The sequence below is a fragment of the Panthera pardus genome, unplaced genomic scaffold (genome assembly GCF_024362965.1).
Source record: "Panthera pardus isolate Hobbes unplaced genomic scaffold, ASM2436296v1 HiC_scaffold_25, whole genome shotgun sequence".
Lineage (NCBI taxonomy): Eukaryota > Metazoa > Chordata > Mammalia > Carnivora > Felidae > Panthera > Panthera pardus.
In genome coordinates this window covers 62,125,657-62,150,697 of record NW_026526821.1, presented here as the reverse complement: position 1 = coordinate 62,150,697, position 25,041 = coordinate 62,125,657, and the positions used below count along the sequence as shown (strand labels likewise).

At 42.5% G+C, this 25,041-nt stretch overlaps 1 protein-coding gene across 11 annotated transcripts in view; it reads right to left on the bottom strand.

The window, feature by feature from the left end:
- KANSL3 (KAT8 regulatory NSL complex subunit 3) overlaps positions 1 to 25,041 on the bottom strand; it is a 42,923-nt gene that overhangs the window by 9,314 nt on the left and 8,568 nt on the right. For 6 of the 11 annotated variants that reach the window (XM_019462712.2, XM_019462825.2, XM_019463037.2 and 3 more), the window contains 18 exons: positions 18,901 to 18,991; positions 18,589 to 18,774; positions 12,744 to 12,875; positions 12,381 to 12,497; positions 12,036 to 12,137; positions 11,861 to 11,932; positions 10,652 to 10,726; positions 10,318 to 10,475; positions 7,996 to 8,059; positions 7,355 to 7,555; positions 6,992 to 7,148; positions 5,368 to 5,445; positions 3,568 to 3,759; positions 2,640 to 2,724; positions 2,079 to 2,206; positions 1,098 to 1,204; positions 468 to 690; positions 2 to 135 (listed from right to left, as the gene is read on the bottom strand). In XM_019462712.2, coding sequence (XP_019318257.2) covers positions 2 to 135; positions 468 to 690; positions 1,098 to 1,204; positions 2,079 to 2,206; positions 2,640 to 2,724; positions 3,568 to 3,759; positions 5,368 to 5,445; positions 6,992 to 7,148; positions 7,355 to 7,555; positions 7,996 to 8,059; positions 10,318 to 10,475; positions 10,652 to 10,726; positions 11,861 to 11,932; positions 12,036 to 12,137; positions 12,381 to 12,497; positions 12,744 to 12,875; positions 18,589 to 18,774; positions 18,901 to 18,991 — 2,302 coding nt within the window. Of the gene's footprint in view, position 1; positions 136 to 467; positions 691 to 1,097; positions 1,205 to 2,078; positions 2,207 to 2,639; positions 2,725 to 3,567; positions 3,760 to 5,367; positions 5,446 to 6,991; positions 7,149 to 7,354; positions 7,556 to 7,995; positions 8,060 to 10,317; positions 10,476 to 10,651; positions 10,727 to 11,860; positions 11,933 to 12,035; positions 12,138 to 12,380; positions 12,498 to 12,743; positions 12,876 to 18,588; positions 18,775 to 18,900; positions 18,992 to 20,240; positions 20,285 to 25,041 lie in introns of those variants that run through there. The other 5 variants (XM_053890638.1, XM_019463376.2, XM_019462896.2 and 2 more) reach the window with 3 other exon arrangements.

Genomic DNA, 25,041 nt, shown 5'->3' with positions numbered 1-25,041 from the left:
CCTGTGAGCTGGAGGGCAGCGCCTGGGAGTTGGGCTCATCTGACGGGGCTGCTCCTGAGCCCATGGGGCTCAGTGTAGTGATTCGGCTGGGCTGGCCACGCAGTGTCAGAGTAATGGTGGTAGGGACCTTCAAGCCTGACAGAGATGGGGGGAAGGTTGTTTTTGGTCATAGCCTCCATTTTCTTCTCCTGGAGAGTTTCTTCACATCACACACCACCCCCTCGGCCTCCCACCTCAGTTTCCCCAGCTGGGTTATCTACGCTCTATCAGTCAGTCTGAAAGGCAGCAGGAAACAGCTGTGTTCTTTTGACCTCTCTGGGGGCTGGTCTCACACAGCTGAATCCTTAGGGGGTCAATGCCAGGACCCTGGTGAGTTGGGTTCAACATGCCTTGCCCATGTGAGATGGGAAGGTCCTGGGGAAAGATCCCATATCTAAGAGTCCCCACGGCTGTCATGAGAGACTCACCTGATGCTTGGTTAGAGATCTGAGCCAGGCCAGGGAGGCTGCTTGCCAACTTAGCGAGGCCCCCATTGGTCAGCAGCTGGTGGATGGCTGTGGGCTTCCCACCAGGAGTGGCACCCAAGGAGGAGAGAGTGGTGGCCACAGGAATGGTACGTACAATGGTGCTGGTGCCCGTGGTGATGGCACCCAGGCTCTGCATGGGGGTGGGCAACTTCACACTGGTGGCCTGTGGGACACACAAGCCCAGGTGATCAGAAGCTATTGCCCAAAAGCAATGTTCGAGTATGGAGGGCCCATAGCATTAAAGGCTACCATCCACTGAGCACCTACTACATGCAAGGTACTCTTCCAGGCATTTTCCATATACTAGCTTACTTAATCCTCAAAACAACCCTTTGAGAGAGATACTATTATCCTAATTTTACAGACAAGGAAACGAAGACACAGAGAGATCAAAAAACTTGCCCAAGATCACACAGTAAGTGATGGAGCCTTAACCTCTGGTAGTTCCCAGGGTGAAGTCAGAAGGCTGTCTTGACCCAGATTCCAGACCCAGTTTCCCTGTCAAAACCAACTAAACTGAGAATGCCTCCTCCCCACACCTGCCCAACCCAGCAGAAGGCAGATGTGCACCTGTGGGGCTGGCCCTGGGGAGGGATTTGCTGGGAGGCCAGAGGTCTTGCTGATATCCTGCAAGCTGAAGCTGAGACCTTGAAGGAGGCTGCTGGCTGATGTAGCCCCTAGGAGAGGATATAACAAATGTCAATATAGGCTCAAGCCCTCATCCCAAGAGCAGCCACACCCATCCATCTTCAACAACCAACTAAAATACCAATGCTCTTTCCCTGGGACATTTCCAGGGCTCTCAGAAAGATGCCAGGAAGGACTCCCCAGGCATGCACACTGCATGCCCACATGAGGAAAGCTACTATTCTAGACATACTGCCTTGGATTTGCTCTGCATATCCCAACCTGCTCTAAACTACCTGTCCAACATCTTGGACAATTTTAGGAAAACCAGAAAGTTGGAATCCCACTTCAGAAATCTAAATTCCATCCCTTCCAGGGAAGGGGACAGCTTCTTAAGCCAAAAGAATTCCAAATACCTGATTTACACTTCACTACACACAGCCCAGTGGCCACAAAGCAAAGAGGGAGGTCCTCCTGAAGGAGGACACCTGCACAGCCTTGGCCCTGCTGGACTCAGGCAACCAGCCTTCCCATGTAGGGTGGGGTGGTGAAAGTGAGGAGACAAGCAGAGGCAGAAAGGTGCCTCATCTTGCTAATGCTAGCACAGCACAATCTCCAATTTTCTGCAATCAGATGTGTTTAAGAACACCACAGTGAACACAATACATACATTTCCCACCAGCTATTTCTCCTCCTTATAGTACAAAAGACCCCACCTGCAGACTGGGCTCTTTCCTCACTGTAGATATTAAGACCAAGAACTCTCCCACTTTAAAGCTAATTCTAACTTCACATCAAGCCTCTATGAAAGCCTGCAACCCAGAGGAGAATCCTCCAGATTCAGCTGCTTTCCTAGGACCACCCTCCAGCAGCAGCTGAAAGGAGATTTTGCTGGGAGGCGGGAAATGCTGGGCTACCAGATACCTGGGAGGGAGCTGCCAGCAGAGGTGGCCACTAGGCGGCTCTGGAGTGTATGCAAGGCACTGGGTGCAGTGCTGCTGGAGACTGAGGAGGCTGGGCTGGCTGAGACTCCCCCTTCAGAAGCATTTGACCTGGAGACGAAGACAGGAGCTCCGTTATTCAAAGGTTGGAGGGCAGCAGACCCCAGCAACACAGGGAGGGTTGTAGGGCCCAGCAAGGCTTTCTAGACACTAGAACCTATAGTTTTCTTTGTTCCACTTTCTGAATCTGGTCTCTAATCCTTCTGAAAGTCAGGCCTAAAATAAAGATTTCAAACCTTAAAGCAAGAGCTATGGGAAGCTTTGCAAATTTTCAGTAAAAAAGAATTGAACTGATCCCCTCCCCGCCCCACGGCACCGCCCCCCACCCCCCACCCCCACCAAAAGGGCAAAGATCCCACTGAGAAAAAAGTCACATTCCCAAAACTGACAGAACCCAGACTATCATCTTTCCAAAGCACTAAATGGACCAGAGAAAAGGTAAAAAGAAAGGTTCAGAGCCAGAAAAGCTAAGAAACAGACTCACTTGGTAGTGGTGAGAAGCCCTGTGAGCTCCTTGGGCCCTGCTGAAGTCTGCCCCAGCGTCATGGTGATGGGCTTCCCTCCTGCAACTGCAAAACAGAAAACCCCAAGGCCACTGGTCAGTCCTGCTTGGCCCCTTTCAGGGTTTCACAGCCCAGGCTAAATCCAAAATACTATGAACAAAGACTGGAAGAAGAAAAATGACGAATAAGTAGAACAGTAGAATAGGGAGAGCTGGAGGTATTTTTTCTTCCATTTTCTAAACTTTTTGTAATATTTTATTATATTTTTTTCCTAAAGATTTTAAGTAATCTCTATACCTTCCATGTGGGGCTCAAACTCAGGACCCTGGGGGCGCCTGGGTGGCGCAGTCGGTTAAGCGTCCGACTTCAGCCAGGTCACGATCTCGCGGTCTGTGAGTTTGAGCCCCGCGTCAGGCTCTGGGCTGATGGCTCGGAGCCTGGAGCCTGTTTCCGATTCTGTGTCTCCCTCTCTCTCTGTCCCTCCCCCGTTCATGCTCTGTCTCTCTCTGTCCCAAAAATAAATAAAAAACGTTGAAAAAAAAAAATTAAAAAAAAAAAAAAACAAAAAAAAAAAACAAAAAAACTCAGGACCCTGAGATCAAGAGTTGCATGCTCCTCTGAACCAGCCAGGTGCCGGAATATTTTATCTTTAATTGAAACTGATAGAGAACAAAATATAATGATGCTCCGGATGCTCCCCCTGATCCTCATTCTGCCTTCCTGATTATTCTAGTTCAGATCAGGTCACTGCCCACTTTTGCCTCACATGCTACCTTCTGTCTTCTCTGCTCCAGGCACATCTTACACTGAAGTACAGGCTGAGATGTCCAGCAAGTAGCCACCAAGGCAGCAATGATGTGTGCTCTGAGAGAGCTCGGTTTTTATTTAGACAGGCGAAGAGACACTCACCTTCTGGAGCTCCTCCTTGGGAAGGAGTACAAGGCCCTCCAGCTGTGTCCCCTTGGGAGATAAGGGACACCTTAATCTTCGGTCGCTTGGAGGTCTTGCTGCCAGGAAGAGGACTGGAAGGATGGTGGCGCTTCAGCTGGACCCTAAGATCCTCTTTCTCTGCCTCCTCCGTTTGTTCTGATGAAATGGGAACTAAGAGATGGAGCTGAGGTGAGGTCTTCCACAATCCAAAAAAGCCCGAGAGACACTGACAGACAGTAGCAGCAAGGGCATGACTGTGTGTCACATACAAAGTCACACTTCAAAGGCAATTGCCAATGATTCAGTCCCACCTCACTCAGGTCCCATCTGTGGTAGACACCATCTTGTCCTCTCAGGGAATGGCTCCATGCCCAACCCTTACCCTGTTCTGGAGTAGGCTCTGAGGGAGGAAGGGAGCTCTGAGTTGGTAGAAACAAAAAGGAAACAAGAAGACACCCTGATCTTACCTAGCGAAGGCCAACCAAAAAAGAGAGGACTCACTATAGTGAATATAAGCAGTGCTTCCTGGACTCAAACAATGTGATAATTTTCCTCTTTCAAGCCCAACCTCACATCATACAGCTGGGGGACAGTGAACATTCCACAAAGAAGAAGCAGAGAAGCACACTACCCAGTCCTCTCAAAAAAAGAGACTTTCACAAGGCTCTCGGAGTCCTACTCTGTCCTAAGCGCCCAAGGTTGAAGATTTGCTTGCCAAATGAAGGCAACAAGAAGGATTATTGCCAGGAATTAAGGGTGGCTTTGAGTGGCTACTAGGCAAGGGAGCATCTCAGCCAAGACAACTTTATAGCTCCTGCCCAAAAGTAACAGGGCAATGGTGGTCCATGTCACAACTAGTCCCCAGGTCATTTGCACTAGTACAGAGAAAGGCCAACTGTTCGCACATGAGCTTCCCCCTCCACTGAATCAAACAGACTCATCCTACACATGGCCAAGCCTCCTGGACTCTGAAGTTATCCTTCAGGTTTCCTCAGAGATCCCCTTCTTTTTTTTTTAATTTATTTTTATTTTAAGTAGGCTTCCCACCCAGCATGGAGCCCAATGTAGGGCTTAAACTCATGACCCTGAGATCAAGACCTGAGCTGAGATCAAGAGTCACACACTTAACCAACTGAGCCACCCAGGCACCTCAGAGATCCCCTTCTTTTTAAAACCAGAAGCCCACTCCAGTCCCTCTTCTTAGCATAGGCAATCAGGGGAAGGGTGGGGAGGAAAGCAGTAGTATATGAGGATGGCGGGCAGGGATGGGGCTCCTGGCCTGGGCCACAGAGAGCTACGCTGGACCACAGGGCAATACCAGCTGGGAGGACCACTTAGGGGACAAATGCAGTGACTAAAATCAGAATAGGAAGGAGAGTAAAAGGGAGAAGAGCTACAGGTTTTATGCTTATTATAAGTGGCTGATGTGCTTGTAGCAGCCAGGATGGAAGCAGAAAACCAGAGACAGGGAGAAAAACACACAAGGAAACTCAGGTTCACAGGCAATGGGCCACAGGCGCACATAGGAGAAGCACAGCCAAGAACCACAAGAGACAAAAAAAGAAAAATCATGAGAGGCCAACAGAAAGTACAGAGAAAAAGCAGACTATGGAGTAAGCAAAAGAAGTCAGCCAAGAAAAGAACTGAAGACAAAAAGGCAGAAAAAGAAAAGTAGGAAACCAGAAACAAATGAGAAACAGAATGGGGAAGCAACTGAGGGAAAAGTGGACAGAAGCAGAGAACAGAGCGTGAAAAGGTGAAAGGAAAAGCAATACTCACCAAAAAGACAGGAGGAGGTGCCGGGAGGAAGAGCTTTCCTCACCAGCATATTTTGTTTCAGAAAAGCAGCAAACTGTGCTGGAATGAATCAGAAAGAATTACAGAATCACAGCCAGCCAGAGAAAAGAGAAAAGGAGAGGGAGTAAGAAAAAGATATGAAAATGTTCTAGAAAATGGTCATCATGGGCCCCTTCCAGAATTACTGCATGGGTTCAAAACCTAACTCCCATGATGATTCCATGGAATCACCTATAACTGAAAATAATAAATGTACCTGCTTCATTTGCCGTTGCCACGATACAACGAGCAATAGCAAGTCAAGTGCCAAGAAGACAGCATGGCACATAGTCAGGGCTCCATAAAAGTTAGCTATAATCATTCCCTCTTGCCTCTGAGCTCTGTCAAAGTCAGGGCGCTAGGGCTGCTGCTCTGCACCATATTCTGGGTCCTGTTTCAAACCCAGGTCACCAATCACCCTTCAAGAACTCCTTAGATTCTCAACTAATTATCCCCTCCATAAGCAGAGCCAACCACTGGTTCTCTCTTCATCAAAAGCCTATGGAAACACCACCCACCCACCCACCCAGAACTTGGCTCTGGCCACCACTTAAGAAGATCCAGGTCACAGACGATCCACGTGCACACTAGAAGCTTGGCCTTTTTTCCTTTTTTTGTTTTTTTTTTTTTGCCTTCACAGATCCCCTCACACACTTGTGCTCCTTGTTAGCACCACTCTTAAGGGCACCTTCTTAAGATGCCTGGGTTTAAGTCCTTTGGCTCTACTAAAAAGAAACACAGGGGAAGTGAGCAGATCAGCCTGCTGTCATCTCTACATCTCTTACTGGACAGCCAGCTCTGGTGCTGCCACTTTCCAGGCACGTGAGACCTCAGATGATACATGCTCCTGGATACATACACACACAATGACCAAGGGGCCTTACCTCAGGGCTGCCCAACAGGATCAAAATGGGGGCATGGGGAGAGCCACTGTTTCTTTTCCACCTACCCGCAAAACTCTCCCTTTTCTGTGGCTTTAGTAGCACTCATTGTTCTCCAAACTCTGATCTCAACCATACAAACATTTCCCAGTCTACTCTAAAACCTATCTGCAGAGAGACTGATAAACTTCACTGAAAGTCTCAATATGGGAGGCTGAACCTTCAAGGTAGAAACAAAGAAAGGGCATGATGCCAGTTGAGTTGCCCTGGAATCTGATGAATAAAGCTAATCACCCTGTCCACATGATCTGAAGAGTGTCCTGACTGCAGCAGTGGCTGGGCAGGGCCTAAAACAGAAGAAGTAGCTTCCCCAACTGGGAGTCAGAAAAAATTTTTAGACAAATACACATGGAGTCAGCTCATAAAGCTTAACTCCCCAGAACACCAATGCAAAGCTATAATTAGTGGAACTATACAACCCCACTAATGCACAGACCTTTTGTGATGTCTTACTCTTGAAAACAATCCTCAGTATTCATTTCAACCTAATTTTGTTTGAACAGAAATGTGGGAAACGGTGCCTCTCACATGCCCCAGAATTTACAGATGTCAATACTTTCCAAATGCCATATGATGTCACTGCAGAAGATAACCTGAGAGGCTACTAGGCCAGGAGGAGCCAATACCTTGGGCTTGTTTGTGGGTCAGCACAGCTTCTGTCCGCTGCACATGTCTCTTCAGGAGCTGAGAGCTCCCGATTTGACTGGACTTCTGGGCAGAGGTCACTGTGGTCACTTTGGTCTTGGGACTGGAAGTGGGGCTGCTGGACACACTGGAAAGATCCTGAGTAGGGTGAGAAGAGTAAGAGCTGAGCCAATGCTGTTTGGATTTAACCATTAATTATCAAGTCCCCTGGAATTCCCTGGTCAGGAATTCTCCTCAAAGCAACTCTAAGGCCTACAGCACTGGCAAAGTAGACAAGCATCCCTAGGAACCAAATCCACAGTCTTCCTTCCCCAGCAAAAGCACTCCCTCCCTGCCTACATTACCTCTGAGCCTGAGGGTGAGGCAGGAAGCTTGGCACCTGGTGAGGCAGGCCGACTGCCCCGCTCAGGAACCTCAAAGGCCAGGTCTCTGCGAGCTGCATCCCGAGGCTTCTTCTTCTTCTCAGCATCCTGATCCCGAGGCTCGGAGCCCATGTGCCCTTCGGTGCGAGTGAGCACTCCAGTCAGAAAGTCCACGATCTCATCCTAGTATGAAGAGGGGCCCAGGCCGCTGAGTCCTTCAGTCTAGGGAATAGGAACCTCCCCGACAGGGTTAACTCAATTCAATCAACTCTGCCTTTGGCGTCAGGTGTGCCTTCAGTCCTTCTCCAGGCACACAGAGCCAGGCACAAATCCAAGCCTCAGTCAAAGACCAGCAGGAGCCTATGCCCCAAGGCCTCTGTGGGGTGGTGTTCTGGGATGGTTGTGCTCCCTCACTCCTCCAATAAACTCTTTCTCCCCTGATGCTCTGTATGCATCTTAGACTGTCACTCTCATTTCCCCTTTCCTTTGCTTATGATTTAGTTCTACCAGAGGCCCCAGTGGATACTCCTTCAGAGCCAAAGAGGCTGCTGCCAACAAGATCAAGCCTAAAGGTTATAGAAAGGCAAGCCTAGCTGAGAAAAACACATAAAGCAACTGTGTACCTGAATACATCTGTCCACCATGCTCTGAGTCAGTCCCTCTGATTTCTTCTTTGTTTTGCTTATTCTAAGAGACAGAGACAGAGAGGAGAAAATGGCATCACATGGAAGCGAGAATGGGTTTCTCTTCTGTGTTGGTTCTTTTCTAGGCTCAGGAAGGAAGACTACGTTAGCCCTCACGCAGTTATCACAACCTCTCTGAACCTGTTTCCATGTCTGCAAAACGGGGAATCCTAACACCTCACTCATGGAATAGTGAGGATTACAAAAATAACACATATAAAAAAACAAATAACATATGGAAATTGCCTAGGACTGTATACTACAGAAGTCCTATACCTTTGGCTTCACAGATAAACTCTATCTGACTTCTAAGACCTTATCTAGAAGTCTCCCAACAGAGGCCCAAACCCTGAGATCACTGGTTGCTGTTGAAATGAGATTAGTAGAAGAGGAAAGGTGGTCACAGGTTAGTTCTAAAGGGATAAGAGAAAATGGCCACAGATGGCTGCATTCTCCTCTTTGAAAGCTAGTCTGAAAACCCCTGGTTTCTGACTGGGGGCCTCAGCAAAGAGTAAAACAGAGCCCCCAATGACAGGGTAGAGAACAACATTCTGAGTCTCCAAATTCTGAGACCCCAATTTACTGGCTGTTGGCCTCTAACCTAGGGTAGCACCCTCATCTTACAGATAAGGATCGCTGAGTCCCAAAAGTTAAGCAGTTTACCCAAGCTTCTTAGCAAAGCAGCCAAAACTAAATTAAGGTCTCCCAATCCTCAGGCTGATGCTCATGGCATCATGCAAATATGTCTCATAAGCAGCCTCCTGACACAACTCCATGAAGGTATCCCCACCTCTCATGTTCCCTCCCTGCCACTCAACACACACATGATACCTTTCTACAGATAAGAACGTCTGAATGACCAACAAAGACAATCAATTTACATGAAAACACTACCTTGAGAACCAAAGCATTTGCTTCTAGGCCCAAAAGAAGCTGCCAAATGACAAAGACCAGGACTTCTCCAAAACATCTCTGGGTAAGAAACTGACAAGACAGATGCGGGCAGATACTTGCTTTAAGCTACTAGCTAAAAAACACAAATGAAATTAATCTCGGGGCGCCTGGGTAGCTCAGTCAGTTAAGCATCTGACTTTGGCTCAGGTCATGATCTCGTGGTGAGTTCGAGCCCTATGCTGGCCTCTATGCTAACAGCTCAGAGCCTAGAGCCTATTTTGTATTCTGTGTCTCCCTCTCTCTCTGCCCATCCCCCAACTCATGTTGTCCCTCTCTCTCAAAATTATAAACATTAAAGAAAGTTTTTAAGAAATTAAATCTCTAAAATTGAGCATATAAAAAAAGGAAGCCCAATAAATGACACAATCTCTTTTTCAGTAATTTCATGAAAACACAATTAAAGTCCCTACAGGCAGCCAGTCTTGTAAGGGACCAGTGGCCATCTCAATGACCAAAGGTGCCCCTTCCAAACTCTGGCTGTTTTTACTCCAAAATACATAAAACGATGCTTAATACAAATAAAATCTAAGTTCACATACATCCTTAGTAAGGAAAGAAAATATAAAAAATGCCTACCCCAGTGAAAGCACAGTGACCAAGACTGCCTTCACAAGGTCTCAAAGTATCTCCTTCCCATAGGGTGACTACTAATCACAAAGGGAAATATAGTAACTTTACAGTGGAGAAACCTGGAAGATGCCACCTTAACCACACAATCAAGGTTAACACCATCTATGATAAGACACATCAACATCATGTATCCCCAGAGAAGATGTGCTGAGGGCTTATCACCTCTCGCATTCCTGCCAAAAATGCATATGCTCTACCTAATCACAAAATGTTAAAAACCTACATTGAGGGGCAGCCTACAAAATAACTGGCCACAAGTCTTTAAGATGTCAAGGTCATGAAAGACTAAGGAATAGTATCAAATTCATGGAGACTGAGGAAACAAGGCAACTAAAAACAACATGTGATCCTGGACTGGATACCGCACAGAAAAAGGACATCAGTGAAACAATGGACACTATCAGCACCTACAGATTATAGTGTCATACAATGTTAATTTTCTCATTTTGATAATTATACTTTGGATATGTGAGACATCAACACGTGGAAATCTGAGTTAAGGGTGTGTAAGAATTTTTTGTACTATTTTTGCAACTCTTTATAAATCTGAATTAGTTCATGTAAAACAGTTCCCGTTTTCACGAAAGCAGATTTAGTCTATAGTTACATCATCACTTCACAGGCATCTCTCCAACACTGTAACATGGCTCTCTCACAGCTCTGGGAGAACCTACGCACCTGAGATTATCGTCAGCTCCCCCAACTACCACCAAGCTGTTCTCAGCTCGAATCTTCTCCCGGAAATCCTCCATGGCTTCAGGATGACACTGCAAGGAATTCTGCCCAATGACAAAGAGGACTGGAGTCTTCATATCCAAGAGGGGATCATCCACATCCTAAAACATGTATAAATTTTACTATCAGCCAATTAATATTCACTGTGCACTGACCTGGCAAGTCCACTGAGGGGAGTCAGCCTGGCAACTACAGTCACTAACCAGTTTGGGCGAGGTATGCACCCCCTTACCCTTACCAGCCAATGACCCAGCAATCAGCTACACCCCATGCTTACCCCTCTGGGACCATCCACAGTAAGTAAAGGAAACCCAAGGCAGACAACTGCAGTGACGTACTCCATCACTGACACCTGGAAATAATACAAAAGTTTGTCTCAAGGTCAACTTCACTGTAGCTACATCCAGAGCTACCACCCAGAGTCCGGAGGTAGTCCAGACCTACCAGCTAATCCCATCTCCTCCCCACCAGTCCTAATCCTCAAGGGTACCAGCCATAGTGGCAGCAGTAAGAGCACAGGGCACAAGATACACTGTACCACCTGGAGAAGTGAAGCCCTGAGAGGATCCCAGTAGAGGGCTGAACCACAGGATGGGAAGTTCAGTGCTTCCAATCCTACCAATTCTCTATACTAATGTCTTGTTCACTTTTTCCTCCACTAATAGCAAATGCAATCAGGAGAACACAAATATTGCTTTTCTTCCTTACATGAAGAAAATCTCTCCTTTTTGAATTTAATAGTTAGCTCCAGGCACTTGCAGTCGCTGACTAAATTCTGCCATTCCCAGGACCAGGGAGTTTAGGGAGATAGCCCTCTTCTTCTGGTGGCCCTGGATGTCATACTTAACCAGACGACATGAAGCAGCACAGACTTCGCTTATTTGATCCACTTGAAAACTGGGGCTTTGGACAGGTCAGGGACACTAACACAAGTTAATGTACGTAAAATAATAAAGAAAAGGTTCCCTGGTGTCTTAGAAAGGCATAAAATATGAACACAACATCAAATTCCAAAGCTATTAAAATTTATGCCTGTTACAATTATCATTTTTTTTGGTGGGGTTTTTTTGGGTTTTTTTTAGGTGAGAGAATAGTATTTACATTTGGGGGTGGGGGAAGAATATTTTTTTCAGAAATACATGCTGAAATATATATAAATGAAATGATATTTGGGATTTTCTTCAAAATAATCGGAGGAAAGAGAAAGTGGGCAGGAGTAAGATGAAAAGAGCCTGATCATAAGTTAATCACTGGTAACACTGGGTGAGGGGCTCACAGGGTTTATTATAGGACTATTCTCCTTTTAAGTTTCTGCTTAAAATTTTCACAATAAAGTTAAAAAATCGTCTTCTACACTTTAAAATGCATTTATGTAGGCAGATCACCTAGCACAGTGCCTGGAACATAAAAAAGAACTCAGTGGTAGCAATCAGCAGTACTAGTATCTATCATAGGACAACCTCCAAATGAGATGGGAATTACTTACGTGACAGGCCACCAATGCTCCTGTATTCCAGCCAATCAAGATAATGGGTTTGTGGGGGAAATGGCTGTGAATCTTTGCGGGAAGAGAAAGCAGACAGTAAGACAGGAGGCTATAGCTGGGTGCAGAACAACCCCAGAACGCTGGGTGTGCCCCAGTGAACTGAGGGCATTCTCACCTCCAGCACTTTGCTTCTCACTGCCCCAATCATATGCTCAAGACACTGCAGAACTCCTACTCCACTACCATTGTTCAGCAGATGGGTGGCTACGGGGATGACCTAAAGGAAAGAAAGTGGCAGCCATACCAGCAGAAGTTAGTTTCAAATCTTCTCTCAATTCTGCCTAACCTACCCTAAATCTCTTCAACCTTGGATAAGCACCAAATTAAAAACCAAAAGAGAGTGGAGGGGATGCTCAACATTTAAGTCCATCCATTTTGATCCCCTCCTGCATTCTGTCTGCTTAGTCCTCCAAGCCTCTATGTCCACCCAGGAGACAGTTCCGCTTGTTCCCACACATACCTTGCCTAAGCAGGATAGCTGAGATTGCCAGAAGCGGTGGCGGCGTGAGGTGGGGAACACGGAGCTAGAAGGCCCAGAGGACGCAATGAGAATGAGAGGAGAGCCAGGGAGTTTGCTCTAAGAAGAAAGAACCCCAACAGAGAACCAGTGAGGAAGAGGTGCTGCTCCACAAAATCCCAAGTATCCCAATACCTTTCTTATCCCAACCAATGCTAATTTCCTTATGAAACTATGCTAAGCAGTATACACAACCAGTTATTAATGGGAAAAGTTAAGTCATTTATTACCCTCTTGCTAAGATTCTGAGACTGGATTCTAAAAACTTCATGGGCCAAAGTTAAGTTTTGAGCTGCTCTAACTTACTGGTTTGTTATGAGAAAGCACCCCCACAGCAGGATCCCAGGGCCTCTTCAACAGGAGGGACAAGGCCTCAGCTCCTGCAGCCCCAGTCTTCGTGTTAGATGACACAAGCATCCGGTCAATCAAAGTAGGGATCTAAAAGCAAAAGCAAAGATGCTTCCAGTGTGAAGCAAGAGACCTGTCTACCACAGTAATACGGTGGGAGGACAGAACCCCATTATGAGCCACAGACAGACTTCAACTAAGCCTCTCAAACTTTACTCAGGGGCAAAAGTACAAATAAGTGGATAGTTGAAAAGTATGTCTCCCATCACTGAAGGTAAACGGATACACTCCTCTGGAAAGGACCCCAGTGATATGCATCAAGAGACTTAAATTCATTCCTATCCCTTTCCCAAAGGATTCTACTTCTGAGAACCTTTCCCAACAAAATATATCAAAACCACAAACACACACATATAGGGTTCACGGGGGGGGGGGGGGGGGGGGGGTGGGGGGAATGCAAAAGATAAATTCTCTCTCAATAATAATCAAAAAGATGAAACAACCTAAATATATCTATAAGAGTGGTTAAGCAAATTATCCATATAACTAGATATTAAGGGTTAATTTAAGGTATTTAAAAGAATTTGTAGTAACACAGGAACACAACTTTACTAAAATATTAAAAATAAAATAGAGAAAAAGTGCTGTTAGAAAATATGACAAAATATTAATAGTGATCTTTATGGAGTTATGGACAGCTCTTCCCTTTTTAGATTGCTGTATTTTCTAAATTTCTTCAATGAACATATTGATTTTATAAATTTTTTTTTTTAAATCTGCATTTTCATCTAGAATACTGCCTTCAAACTTTGGCATATTAAGGAAATCTGTTATTGTGTTCAAAATAATATAACTTATGTATTGTGTATATTGTGATTTATACTATATCCTATTTTTCACTATTCACCAGAAATGTGACCTCACAGATGTGTAAAATATAAGTTTCAGACATTCTAATGCTTACACTGAGAAGAAATATCTCTGGGAATTTCACATTACCCACAAAAGGTCAAAGTGACCTAGGGAAAAGGAAAAATTTTTTAATGTTAAAGGTAGTCTTTAGAAAAACAAAAAGGTTTTGAGAAACTGGACAATGAAAAGTACAATGGTGATGTGGGTTATAAAAGGTCAATCCACAGCTAACACCATACCCAATAGTGAAAAGCTAAGAGATTTCTTCTAAAATCAGGAACAATATAAGAATGCCCACTCTTACTACTTTTATTCAACACAGTATTACTATTAGTCCTAGCTAGAGCAATTAGACAAGAAAAATAAAAGGCATCCAAATTAGAAACGAAGAAGTAAAACTGTCACTATTTGTAGATGACATATTATATACAGAAAACCCTAACAACTCCACCAAAAAGCTGTTAGAACTAATAAACAAATTCATGGCACAAAAACAGACACTCAGATCAATGGAACAGAACAGAGAACCCAGAAATGGACACACAAACGTATGGTCAACTAATCTTTGACAAAGCAGGAAAGAATATCCAATGGAATAAAGCAGCAAGTGCTTCTGGGAAAACTGGACAGCGACATGCAGAATGAACCTGGACCACTTTCTCAACCATACACAAAAATAAACTCAAAATGGATGAAAGACCTAAATGTAAGGCAGGAAGCCATCAGAATCCTCAAGGAGAAAGCAAGCAAAAACCTCTTTGACCTTCTTACTTCTTACTTCAACACATCTCCAGAGGCAAAGGAAACAAAAGCAAAAATGAACTATTGGGACCTCATCAAAATAAAAAGCTTCTGCACAGTGAAGGAAACAATCAGCAAAACTAAAAGGCAATTGACAGAATGGGAGAAGATATTTGCAAACAACATCTCAGATAAAGGGCTGGTATCCAAAATCTATAAAGAACTTATCAAATTCAACACCCAAAAAACAATCCAGTGAAGAAACGGGCAAAAGACATGAATAGACTTCTCCAAAGAAGACATCTAGATGGCCAACCGACACATGAAAAAATATTCAACATCACTCATCATCAGGGAAATACAAATCAAAACCACAATGAGATACCACCTCACACCTGTCAGAATGGCTAACATTAACAACTCAGGTAACAACAGATGTTGGCAAGGATGTGGAGTGAGAGGATCTCTTTTGCACTGCTGGTGGGAATGCAAACTGGTGCAGCCACCCTGGGAAACAGTCTGGAGGCTTCTGAAAGAATTAAAAATAGAACTACCCTATGACCCAGCAATTGCACTACTAGGTATTTATCCAAGGGATACAGGTATGCTGTTTCAAAGGGACGTAGACACCCCAATGTTTATAGCAGCACTATCAACAAAGCCAAAGTATGGGAAGAGCCCAAATGTCCATCAATAGACGAATGGATAAAGAAGATGTGTGTGTGTGTGTGTGTGTGTGTGTGTGTGTGTGTACACACACACATATACATATATATATAGTGGAGTCTTACTCAGCAATCAAAAAGAATAAAATCTTGCCATTTGCAAGTCAGTTAAGTGTCATCCACTATGTGGATGGAACTAAAGGGTATCATGCTAAGGGAAATCAGAGAAAGACAAATGTCATATGACTTCATTCATATGAGGACTTTAAGACACAGAACAGATGAACACAAGGGAAGGGAAGCAAAAATAATATAAAAACAGGGAGGGGGACGAAACATAAGAGACTCTTAAATATGGAGAACAAACAGAGGGTTACTGGAGGGATTGTGGGAGGGAGGATGGGCTAAATGGGTAAGGGGCATTAAGAAATCTACCTCTGAAATCATTGTTGCACTATATGCTAACTTAGATGTAAATTTAAAAAATTTAATTTAATTAAAAGAAAAGAACTAATAAACAAATTCAGTAAAGTTTCAGGATACAAAATCGATATACAAACATCTGTCACATTTCTATACACTAATAACTAACTAGCAGAAAGAGAAATTTAAAAGACAATCCTGCTTACAACTGTATCAAAAAGAATAAAATACCTAGGAAGGAATAAATTTAACCAGGGAAGTGAAAGACATGTGCACTGAAAAATGTAAGACGTTAATGAAAGAAACTGAAAAAGACACAAACAGATATTTTTGCTCACAGATTGGAAGAATGTCGTTAAAATATCCAAAATATCCAAAATACCCAAAGCAATCTGCAGATTCAATGCAATACCTATTAAATTCCAACAGGACTTTTCACAGAAATAGCACAACCCTAAAATTTGTATGGAACCACAAAAAAAAAAAAAAAAAAAAAAAAACCCACCAAATATCCAAAGCAATCATGAGAAAGAACAAAAGCTAGACACATCATGCTCCCTGATTTCAAACTATATTATCAGGCAATGGCAATCAAAACAGTATGATTGAGGCATAAAAACAGACACATGGATCAATGAAACAGAATAGACAACCCAGAAATAAACCTATGCTTATATAATCAATTACTCTATGACAAAGGCAAGAATACAATGGGGCAAATACAGTCTCTTCAACAAATTATGTTGAGAAAACCAGACAGCTACATGCAAAAGAATGAAACTGGACCACTTTCTTATACCATACACAAAAATAAATTTAAAATGGATTAAAGATCTAAATGTGAGATCTGAAACCACAAAACTCCTAGAAGAAATCACAGGGGCGCCTGAGTGGCTCAGTCAGTTAAGTGTCTGACTTCAGCTCAGGTCATGACCTCACAGTTCGTGGGTTCAAGCTCAGCATCGGGCTCTGTGCTGACAGCTCAGAGCCTGGAGCCTGCTTCAGATTCTGTGTCTCCCTCTCTCTTTGCCCCTCCCCTATTCTCTCTCTCTCTCTCAAAAACAAACAAACATTACAGGAAGGAAGGAAGGAAGGAAGGAAGGAAGGAAGGAAGGAAGGAAGGAAGGAAGGAAGGAAGGGAGAAACTATAGGCAGTAATCTCTTGGACACTGACCTTAACAACATAATTATGGATATGTTCCCTCAGGCAAGAAAAACAAAAGCAAAAATAAACTATTGGGATTACACCAAAATAAAAAGGTTTTGCACAGCAAAAGAAACCATCAACAAAATGAAAAGGCAACCTCCTAAATGGGAGAAGATATTTGCAAATGATAGATCTGATAAGGAGTTAGTATCCAAAATACATAAAGAACTTATGCAACTCAACACCAAAAAATAAATAACCCAATTAAAAAATGGGTAGAGGACCTGAATACTTTACCAAAGAAGGCATGCACGTGGCCAATAAACACATGAAAAGATGCTCAACATCATTAACCATGAGGGAAATGCAAATTAAAACCACAAGCACTCACCACCTTATACCAGGTAGAATGGCTAATATCAAAATGACAAAAAATAACAAGTGTTGGCAAGGATGTGGTGATAAGGGAACCCTTGTGTGCACTATTGGTGGGAATGTAAATTGGTGCAACCACTGGGGAAAACAATATGGAGGTTCCTCAAAAAATTAAAAATAGAATTACCATATGAACCAGAAATTCACTGCTGGGTATTTATCCAAAGAAAATGAAAACACTGGAGTGCCTGGTTAGCTCAGTCAGTTAAGAGTCCAACTCTTGATTTCAGCTCAGGTCATGATCTCATAGTCGTGGGATCAAGCCCCATGTTGGGCTCGGCACTGAGCATGGAGCCTACTTGGGATTCTCTCTCTCTCCCCCCCACTCTCCTGCTTCTCCCCTGCTCGCACACTCTCTCTCTCAAAACAAATAAACATTAAAAAAAGAAAAAAAAAGAAAAAGAAAACACTAATTTGAAAAGATATAATAAGCACCTCTATGTTCACTACAGCATTATTTGTAATAACTAAGGTATGCAAGCAACCAAGTACCCACCAACAGATGAATGGATAAAGATGATGTGGTATATATATAATGGAATATACTCAGCCATGAAAAAGAATGAGATTCTGCCATCTGTGACAACATGGATGGACCTGAAGGATATTATGCTAAGTGAAGTAAGTCAGAGAAAGACGAACACCAAGTGATTCCACTTATATGTGGAATCTAAAAAACAAATGAACAAGCTACAAAACAGACTCATAAATACAGAGAACTGGTGGTTGCCAGAGGAAAGACAGTTGGGGGACAGGCGAAATAGGTGAAGGGGATTAAGAGATATAACTTCCAATTATAAAATAAATTATGTCACAGAGACGAAAAGTACAGCATAGGAAATTTAGTCAATAACACTATAATAACATTCTATGGTGACAGATGGTGACTACACTTACTGTGGGGAACACTTGAGTAATGTACAGAATTGTCAAGAAACTATGCTGCACACCTGAAACTATATCCCAATTATGCTTCAATAATAAAAATAAAAAATAAATTTTAAAAAATTTTAGACAGAACCTGATAGTCTAAGAAGAATCTGAGAATAGAGGAACCACTGCTGAGAGCGCAGCCTAGAATGGACAATGCTCTGGAAAACTCCCCACTCTGCAATCCTGTACTCCAAACAGCTAAGTCGGCTTCTTGCCTCCTTCTCAACACGCCTCCCTGTTAAGTCCTTTGTCTCCTCTGTGGTAATTCTTTTCTCATCTGACCTCAGAGGTGACTCAAACCACCAGCTGCAGACAGGACTAGAGAGGCTAAAGTACATTTTGGTTTTCAAGCCCTACGCTCCATCCTGGAGACAGCAGGACTGAAGACATTTACACCAGACAAAACGTGAAATGATAACACGTCTCCTATTTATCTTCAGTCATGTCCTCCAGGCTGACCAGGCAGTGACCTTGCCCAACCCCACTTCCTGAACCCACAGCAGAGACTGCTACCCCAGGATAGGACAGATGCCAATCACAGCCTTACCTTCCCTTTCAGTGTCTGCAAAGCATCCAGGTAGGCAGCCAGCATGGGCAGACTCAAGGTCTCCACCAGGGTGGTATGCAGCCACTGGATCAGCTTGGTGTCCCAGCTCACGCTTGCGAGAGCCTGCCGCACTCTCCTCGCACACTTGTCCACAGCAACACGGCGTAGTACTGGCTCATTGCAAGCCTGGATGATGTAAGTGAAGTGATAACACATGAAGGGCCACCTTATTAACAACTGGAGTAGGTAGGGGGATCGTCAAGGTAGTCAGCCAGTAAGGCTGAACAAGGCAGAGCCCTTCTAGAGTCTTACCCCTTCATTGGCCAAGCGGGCAAGCCGGTCAGACTGCAGGGCTTTGAGGATCTTGTTAAAGAGCTTGTTCTGGGCCATTGTCCAACCAGTCCTATAAGAGAAACTCTGAGGAATTAAAGTCAAACTCCGGAGACACTCCTCATGCAAGTACACTGTACAAAGATTACGCCACTTTTTTTTTTTTTTTTTTTTTTTTGGTCTCCACTGTGAAACAATAGAACTCAAAGCAGCTTTAATCTAAGACCACTGAGCTAAAGCACAAGACCTAGATTCTGGTCCCAATCCTGCCCATAAGTCACCTTAGTTTACATTTATATTAATATATATACTATAAGTCAAAACCAGTTATGAGTGAAATTTTTTCAGGGCTAGCAAAGCTAATTATCTAGAGGCTAAAATAATCCACTAATAAAAGCATGGCACCATTGCACAAATATATTTGAATTTCAAGAGTTTCAAGAGTTTAATATTTCACAAAAAAAGACAGCATGAACAAGCATTTTAGTGTACTAAAACCTCAGACTAAGATAAGAGGCCTATTTTAATTAGCTTTAGGGGGGGGGTCTAGGTGGCTTAGTCGGTAGAGCGTGTGACTTTCAATCTCGGGGTTGTGAGTTTGAGCCCCACGGCGGGTGTAGAGATTACTTTAAAAAACATAAATAAATAAATAAATAAATAAATAAATAAATAAATAAATAAATAAATAATTAGCTTTCTTTTTTAAAGTAGTCTTCACACCCAGTGTGGACCCCAACACAAGGCTTGAATTCACAATCCTGAGATCAAGACCTGAGCTGAGATCAAGAATTGGATGCTTAGCTAACTGAGCCACCCAGGCACCCCAAAAATAATGCTTTAGGAATATAACAGATGACGCTTTTCTCCCACTCCCTAATATTCCACCCCAAACTACCTCTCTCCCTTTTCTGTGTATATTTTTAATATTTTTCTGTATACTACACAATTAGCAAATTAACTTTTGAATGGTCTGTTCCATGTAAGTTAGTACTGAACCATATTCACATGCCACTGGCATACACACTTCTACTTTGATTAGGGAAGGCTTTGTGTATTGTCCTCCAACTTAGCTGTAAACGCCCTGCAATTAGAAACTAGTCCTCCTGCTCTTGTTCCCACCTCAACACACCTCATTACAAGGGGCTTTTAAAGCCTCCTTCAGCCCATTCCTGGCAATCTTAATGACTCTGATACTCCCAACTCTGGTCAGTAATCTTCGTAAAGAGATTAAGAGAAAGTAATAGATGCCCAATCAATATTTATTAACTCCCACTGCCTTAAAAAAAACCACACACACACAAAAAAACTGGTGATGAAGTTACCTTTAAAAAAACAATTTAAGTGGATGCCAGACCCAAATGAGAACCTGGAATGAGATCATAGCAGCATTTCAATCAGTAGGGTTAAAGTAAGTAGCGCTGAGATGACCACTAGCCAATAGGAAGAAGAAAATCTGGACACCTACGTATCACTATACCAAAATAAATTCTAGGTAGAAAAGTTAAATATTAAAAAATATAAAGTTACAAAAGGAATAGGAAAAAAGTGGCAAATATATATTTACCCAGAATGAGCGAGACATTTCTAAGTATGACCTAAGACCTAAACAGAAGCCATAAAAGAAAGATAAATATTAAAGATATAAAGATTAATAAAAATTTCAAACTTCTGTAAAGGAAAACACTAAACTATCATAAACAAAGTCAAAACGCAATGGAAAAAGTACTTGCCATTTCATTAAAATAGAAAAAGCCTCCAGAAAATTAGTGAGGAAGTGACAAAACACTCGAAACGAAAACAATGGGCAAAGAAAATGAAAAAGGCAGTTCACACAAAAAAAGTAAACTCCCTTCAAAATCAAACATGCAAATTAAAGTCATAAAACATTATTTTTCACCTATCAAATGGGTGAAGTTACAAAGTTATCAGGTTATTAAACATTAAAGTTATTAAAAGTTATTGAAGATTAAATAAATATGAAGTTATTATTTAGTGACTTAAAAGTTATTAAGAAGTTTACTAATACTCTGTGTTCTGAAAATGTAAGAAAATAGGTCTCTCCATAGTTTGTTGATGGAAATATAAATTAGTACAACCTTTTGGAAAGTCAGTTTGGAAAATCAATTACGGGGGAAAAAGAAAATCAATCAAAAAACCTAAGTCAGATCATGTCACTCTGCTCAAAGGCCTTTAGTGGCCCCAATTTCAATCAGTTGAAAACAACCACCTCCTTACAGTCTAGACCCAACAGTCTCTCCAACCTCATCATCCCTGACTGCCCCTGACCTACTGGGCTTCACCACATGCCCCAACCCACTCTACATCACAGACTGGGCCCTTGTCATCCATCCCTTCTACCTGAAACAATGGCTCCTTCTCCTTCAGGTTGTTGCTCAAACATCACCTTCTAATGAGCCTTCCCCTGACTCAACCTTATTTAAAACTACCAACACCCAGGGGCGCCTGGGTGGCGCAGTCGTCCGACTTCAGCCAGGTCACGATCTCGCGGTCCGTGAGTTCGAGCCCCGCGTCAGGCTCTGGGCTGATGGCTCGGAGCCTGGAGCCTGTTTCCGATTCTGTGTCTCCCTCTCTCTCTGCCCCTCCCCCGTTCATGCTCTGTCTCTCTCTGTCCCAAAAATAAATAAAAAACGTTGAAAAAAAAAAAAAAAAAAAAAAAAAAACTACCAACACCCAGATTTCCTATTCCCCTTTCCAGCCAGCTCCCCACCTCATGCTCCATTTTACTTCTTTGTTTAGTCTGTCTCCCTCTGCTTGAATGTAAATGCCAAGATGGCAGGGATTTTTATCGGTTTTAAGTGTTACATCCTCAGCATGTAAAAGTGTCTGACACATAAGAGCCACTTAAACATTTGCTGAATAAATGGACGAACTGTATGCACATTCATTATATACCAAGCCTTGTAAACAGCTGAGTACAGATTCCAACCCTCACACTCCCTACCACACTAAGCACATGGGTACTGAGCAGGAGAGGAATGCCAAAACAGGACTCAGGTTCAACTGTCAACTGAGCCCTTCCTGATACCAGGATGGGCAAAATGAAGGAGGCTGCTTGAAACTTCAACAATCTCAATTTTTCTTACTCTATAACAGACTAGTATCCCTTCCATCATACACCACCACCAAGATACCCTATTTTATACAGGTCATCTAAGAATACTAGTAACATGGCCCAGTAAATATGCAGATGCAGGGCAAATTGCCCTTTGTTATTCACTTTTTACAACTATCCTATACTGTCCTTAGAGTAAATACCCTCTAGAAAGGGAGAAAATAATGGTCCTCAGTAAAATAAAAAATAAAATCTCCACCTTGGTGGAGGTTTTACAACTCACTAGTTACACACAGTCCAGGAGAACACTAACTAGGAGCCAGGACTCTAATCAGCTCTGTAATAAAGAGCTTGCTGTGTGTCTTCAGTATCCTTGTCTGTAAAATAGGTGTGGAAAGCACGACCTCTGAGGACCTCCTTCCAGCAACCAAAAACTCAGGTAGCTATGATAACTGACGAAGCAGAAGTTTTAAGAGAGTAGCTGAAGTCCATGATCAAGAATTCAGAAGCACCCTCTATCTTAAGTAGCTATCCTTGCTACAGCTAAATCCCTTAACCTCTGAAGCTTCCCACCCTTCTGTAACCTGGGGTAGTAAAAGCAGTCTCAGGTTTTGTGGAATTGTCCTTTTTCTTATTTTCCCCTCGTTCTCTTGGCTTAATTCCTGCTACTTTATCAGAATCCAGTCCATTTTTGTGGTGGTTTGATAATTTCAGAGACTTTTGACTTGGGAGGTGGGGAGAAGCTTCAACTCAATGTCGGGACTCAGGATACCTTGGGATCAGGAAGACCTGTGATTGTTTCATAATCTCATTTTCCTGCACATTATTTAAATGCACAACACATTCCTATGAGTAGTATCTTTCTCATGGGTAGTGATTCTCAGGTGGACTTAGAAATACATGGATGTATTTCCACCATGCTGTCAGCACAGAGCACCCGGGGCTTGATTTCATGAACCATGAGATCATGACCTGAGCTGAAATCAAGAGTCAGATGCTCAACCAACTGAGACGCGCAGGCGCCCAACACACCTCTTTGTTTTTAATGGCTGGTTCTACCTTATTGGTGGGCATTTAGGTTGTGCCTTTTATTGCTATTATACACAGTTGCAGTGACCACCCTTTCTTTCCCCACCAATACACACATACACACATCTGTTTACATCTTTATATGGGCATGCAAGTATCTCTGTAGAATGCAAGTATTTCTTGAAGTGGAAACAAAAGATCAAAAGCTAGCTGTGTTAAACATTTCAAATTTCCAGTTCTGGAAACTTCAAATTTGAAGTTCTGTGAAAATAATATGTTTAAAGAAACTGCAACACTTCAAAAGTAGTATTACACTGTAGCCTCACCCCCGGTAATAATGCTCACTTTTAATCAAACAGGTTAAGCAATGAATACAATTTCTTCATGTTCAATAATCTCTTGTGTTTTCCCAAAGTCTATCAATCATGTTGCATACTTTAATTCCAAGGACAGAGAATAAGACATAATTTATTTACAAGGCACCAACAGCTTTGCAAAATTATCCTGCTCTTTATTATATAACAGGATGTTTTCTCTATTTGTTTTTTTTACTCTATATTTATTCTAAAACCCAAAATGATGAGAGCAAGGAAAATGATGTGAACAAAATGGGGGCTAGAAAGCTACTTAGAAATTACTACCATACACCAACGACAGCTGAAATTAAATTGAAAAACCACAAGGTTGAGAGTCTAAATCCCAGAAAAAGTTCTTAGGATTGTTGCTGGATATATAACAAAGTGATTCCAAGAACTGAAACGTGTTCTCTATATTTTGTTAGCTTCGTGGGAGGCTGGAAAATTAAGTGGGCAGGAAAAAAAAAATGATCTAACCCAAGATTAAGATAAAGAGCATGCAAAAGATATAATTAAGGAAAATTTTAAAAACAGGAGACAGAATTTTAAATACAAGTCTAAACAGTCAAATAGCTGATGGGAACTGCGGTGAGTCAATGTGCTCCCCCCACCTAAACCAATTCAATTTTCATGAGTGCAAAAGTGCCTTTTCTTCATTTCTTAGATGAGATCAGATAATCTCATGTTCCCCAAGCTTTGATAGAACCTGAATGATGTCTGACCTCTGGCTCATCTTATCCAAAGCAGCCAAAGTCACATTGGTCCCAGAAAAGCCAGATACTTTCAAAGGCAATCTATTCTCTGTTTTAAAGGAAACTAACTCAATATTAAAATGTCTAAAGGATTTTCTTTTTAACCAAAAGTCAAACGAGGAGAGACAAAGAACATCAGAGAGACTGAATAGGCCACACTTATTTTTTTCAGATTATAAAAATTCTTTGTTTAGACACTAGGAGAAAGGCAAAAAGGAAGAGGGAGGGAGTGGGAGAGGGAAAAACAACTCAAGGACCTTAGACTCAAAATATCAAACATCCAATTAAGGTTAATACACAGATAGATACACACAATATCGAGAAATATAATTAGAGCAAATTTTAAACGGGGAACAATTTTCCTTTGGGTGAATTCAGAAGTTCTGAATTCTAAGATAAGACAACCTGCTTGAGGACACTAGATTCTTTTACTGAAATGTTGGAAATGTCCTAAAATTCATTTGAGCAATGCTGAGAAATATCATGTGTCAGAAGTATTTTGTTAAATGTCTTCCAAAAGCTGTGCATCTAATTAAACTTGGCATTTGACAAAACATCTGGGAGAAAAAAAAAAAAAAGCCAGTCCAACTTCCTCAGGACAACATTGCTATACCAGCAAATGTAAACCATTTTCAAAGGTTCTCCACGTCACATGACTTTGACATGCAGATATAAGAACACGATCTAACCAGAGGTTAGCAAACTTTGTTATAACGGACTTTGTTATTTCAGAGTTTGTGGGCCATTTGGTCTGGGTCACCACTTTGCAACTCTGTGGGTATAGTGCAAAAGCAGCTATGAACAATAACTAAATACCGTGCATGACTGTGTCCCAATGGAACTATATTTATGGACACAGAAATCTGAATTTCACGTGTCTTTTGACTTTTTTTCAACCACTTAAAAATGGAAA